This window comes from Triticum dicoccoides, chromosome 4B, assembly GCF_002162155.2.
Source record: "Triticum dicoccoides isolate Atlit2015 ecotype Zavitan chromosome 4B, WEW_v2.0, whole genome shotgun sequence".
NCBI lineage: Eukaryota > Viridiplantae > Streptophyta > Magnoliopsida > Poales > Poaceae > Triticum > Triticum dicoccoides.
Window position 1 is genome coordinate 86,935,793 of NC_041387.1, and position 4,148 is coordinate 86,939,940.

Below are 4,148 nucleotides of genomic sequence, written 5' to 3' on the forward strand. Positions count from 1 at the left end.
TAGAAGCCCAACCAAAAAAATATTTTTAGAAGCCTACTAGTCAAGTCTTAATTAGTAGGCTTCTAAGACTTGACTAGTAGGCTTCTAAAAATATATTTTTGGTTGGGCTTCTAAAATAAGCTGGGTAGGGGGCAGCTTATTCTAGAAGCCCAAACAAGCCACAAAAAGAACTGGCCCTTAATACATGTACATTGCCTTCCCCACCAGACGGTCGCACACATCCTCTCTCTGTTATGCAGTATGGCTTCAGATGCCTAAACAGATTGACCAATAATTTTATGATATGCAGCTTGGTTTAAATGAATGATTGCATTTTTGCAGTTAAACTGTTATTATCATAGTCTTTGTTTTCACCATTACCTTGATGTGTGTTAGTGCACCTTTTGCTGATTGATGATTGTCAAGCTAATAGTTTTGCCCTGATGGCAGCTGCACGCTTTTGTTGAGTATGAGACTATTGAGGATGCTGAAAAAGCGGTATTTATCTTCACATAACCTCTTTAATAGCATAATTACTTGCTTGCCCGTATTACCAATGACATCACTTCATCCAATACAGATTGTGGTTCTTAATGATGAGAGGAACTGGAGAAGCGGGCTTAGAGTTCGGTTGTTGAATTCTTGCATGGTAATCATCCATTGGGTTTAATAAGTTGGACATGAGATAGTTTTGGTGCTAAACTGCTTAAGCAAAACCCCATGATGATAAGTACTTGCCATAACATCTCAAGTCATCAGGTTGCGATGAGGCTACAAGAATGAAGCATTTGTACAACTTTATTTCTTATACACGTAATTCTGTCATTTTGCAAAATGTGACTCCGTTTACATTTGGAATGATGCATTAATAATGCATATTTTCTCCTTAGTTCTTGTAGCTCACCTTAAGTATGTTCATTTACTAGGATGCAAGGTCAAAGTGTGTTTAAAAATACTCGTTTCTTCATTTAGGAGCCAAAAAAAATATATTAATTGATTGGCAATTACAATCATAATTCATACCGAATGGGAGGGTTACAGAGTTCAGAGCATTAGACAGCTAGACACTGTCTGGTTGTGAACAGCGCAACAAATTTGTTAAGGGCTGAACTAACACATCCTCCCCGCCCCCTGGCTCACAAAAACAATGTCAAAATAACTACCCACTACCACCACCTGCGCCAAGCTGTTGGATCTGTTTGAGAATCGTTGCCTTATGATTCTTACTTGTTCTCCTCAGCAACTCCAAAGCCTACCAATCTGTCTCAATCGCGACAAGCTTATAGTTCATGTTGCGTCACCTGGACTCCATAATGGTAGGCATAAGCTTCTGCAGTAAGCATGTTTGGCATATACTACCTCCGTCCGGGTTTATTGGTCCCCTTCGTATTTTGTGCCTAATTTTGACCGTAGATTTGACTAACAAAATATACGTTGTATGTCACAAAACTTATATTGTGGATTCATATTCGAAAGAGGTTTCCGATGATACTATTTTTGTGGTACATAATATATTTTTTTGTTAGTTAAATCAAATGTCAAAGTTTAACCCAAAATACAAGGGGGCTAATAAACCTGGACGGAGGTAGTAATCATATATAGTTGACTCATGGAGATGGTTTCAACTGTTCAAGTGATGGAATTTTCAGTCATGCTCATTGTTACAACCCTCCACCCTGTTTCGGTGACTTTCTACACTACACAAAATTCTTTATTCGAGCATCTTTTGTTTGAGACATGTCCTTATAGACTGATTTAATCATGCCCTAGTTCGCTCAAAAATAACATCTTGTTTGGTTGGATGTTAATCGGCAGTAAAATATGTAAAGTATATGGGAATACCACTTGCCCCCCTATAAGAAATATGCATTCCAGATTTGCTCTGAGAAAAGAATGTTGCAATTCCCTTGGAAGGAAATACTGTAGTGGCTCAACACTATCCATTTTGAACCCTCCGGGCATATCAATATGAAGTCTGCCATAATTAAAGTACCATTAGTTGCATTTACTTAACTTCATAATGGCATCCAGCACCAGTTGGCATAATCAATTATGTCAAGGAACAAAATTGGAAGTATACTAGGTGATGTTCATGCATGGTTTGTGTTTCAAACCAGCTGGCACTAAATTGTGGCTGTATTCAAGCCAAACTGCACCATTTTATGGTTTTCTACTGTTAAAAACCCTGCATTTGAGTCTCCTCTGATGTTATGGATGTGAAATCGAGGATGCATTAGGCTTGAACCCGTTACGCAAGAATTAATACTAGCGTCGCCAATCTCTTTTTGGCTCGGCATGCCTTTTGAAGATTGTCGTTACTTGAATACTTGGTATAATTTGTGTCCATATGAGGTATCACCACAAAATTTCTCCATCTTTGTTGGATGCACCTCCAAGGAAATTACGACTAATATACTCTACAAGATTGATGTGTTCTAACATGTACTACCCCTGTTCATTTTTATAAGACGTTTTAGACATTCAGACACTGTTCAAAACAGTACAACGCAAGCTGTCTGAAACGTCTTATAAAAACAAACGGAGGGAGTATAAGTTTAGCTTGTTAATAACTTAATATGAATACAAAAAACATTTGCCTTTTAGAAACTGTAACTTACAAAAATGGATATTTGACATGCATTGGGATCAAAATCATGAACCTTGTTCTAAAAAAAAAATCATGAACCTTTTGTTGTTAGCAAGGCATCTTTTAACATAAGTAGTCCGCCTCCCTGTTTAATCGAATCTTTGCCCTACAGTATGTTCAAACTTCAAACAGTGACCCGTGTATTTCACTTCTGACCTATTAGGAAGAATCATAAATGTGATATATCACATTTATGATTCTTCCTAAAACCACGACGATTAAATCGGAACGGAGGGAGTACATCAGTAGCAGCTTACAATATGATACAGTGCTTTTAAAATTTGTTTGTGTATTGTAGAAGTAGCTTAATATCATAGTTAAAAACGGGGTGCCCTCCTTAAGTGCACCTAGGCTCTAGGCGATGGCAAAATGCTCAGCGCTTAATTGCGCTTTGGTCAGAAAAATGCAAGGCGGTGGTAAAGCGCACAATTAAAGCATAGTGCTTTTCTTTTAACTTTGCTCAATACATGCCAACAATCCTTTGTTTTGTTTGTTTGCATGTTGCATAAAAAAAACTGTTCCCTAAAACATTATAATGTGTTTTGTGTTATAGGCTAAGGGAAGCAAAGGTAAGAAGAGCGGGCATGAAACTGATGTACATGGTGAGGAGGATGTTTCCACTTCTGATCAACGAAATGATAAACATTCAGAAGAAACATCTCAACCGTCAGATGCAATAGGAGAGCATGTTGTAAGTATTCCTTCTGCGTTTCGGAACATGCAGTATTTTTTTTCAGTCTTGTTTAGTAAAGGTGAGCATGAGATTTAATGATATTTTATCTTGATTCACCTCATTATCTTCTGTCTCTATTCAGCATATTATTGGGTAAGCACCACACTTAACTGCTCTTTCTCCTTCACAAGACATTAAGACCATTGATAATATGCTCCCTCGTTTCTACTCCCTCCGTCCCATAATATAAGAACATCTTTTACACTAACTAGTGTAAAAAATGCTCTTATATTACCGCTCAGTGGCTTGAGCCCACAGTGGTGGTCTCCCCCACCTACGTTTGAGTCCGCCTCAGAGCGTATTCCGCTGGGGTGTTTTCTGCAGAGAGGTCTCATCTCTATCTAACTAACGGACAGTTAGGCCTAATTTGGTTGCAAGGGGAAAGCATCCCAGGACTCTAATCCTCCGCCAGGGGATTGCCATGGCCATCGGGGATCCCCTCCTCCTACCACGGGGAGATCACCATGGCAGTTTGGAAGACAGGGTAGTGGGAAGAAGATCACGTCCAGAAAATATGCTAGGCATAGCGCTCAGGTAGTCGCTGGAGGAGATCTATAGATGCACCCGCGTGAGTTGTGACTTTTCTCCCCGACCTATCTAGGCGTGGATCTCTCACCCAGGGAAAGGAAGGGGATCGGGGCAACATTTCCCTGGCGAGCGAGCGACCAAACGTAGTCGTAGTTTTCCACGGGCCGAGTTTGCCTCGTGGGCTCTGTGCCCTGGTATTTGACGGGGATCCCCTCGGGATCACGGGCTACCAAACTAGCCCTTAAAGGAGGGATCCCCCCC

General features: G+C 40.0%; 1 protein-coding gene across 1 annotated transcript in view; it reads left to right on the plus strand.

The window, feature by feature from the left end:
* LOC119295183 (la-related protein 6B-like) overlaps positions 1-4,148 on the plus strand; it is an 8,852-nt gene that overhangs the window by 3,443 nt on the left and 1,261 nt on the right. The window contains exons 7-9 of the mRNA XM_037573538.1: positions 430-477; positions 560-628; positions 3,180-3,317. Of these exons, the coding sequence (XP_037429435.1) occupies positions 430-477; positions 560-628; positions 3,180-3,317 (255 nt within the window). The remainder of the gene's footprint in view (positions 1-429; positions 478-559; positions 629-3,179; positions 3,318-4,148) is intronic.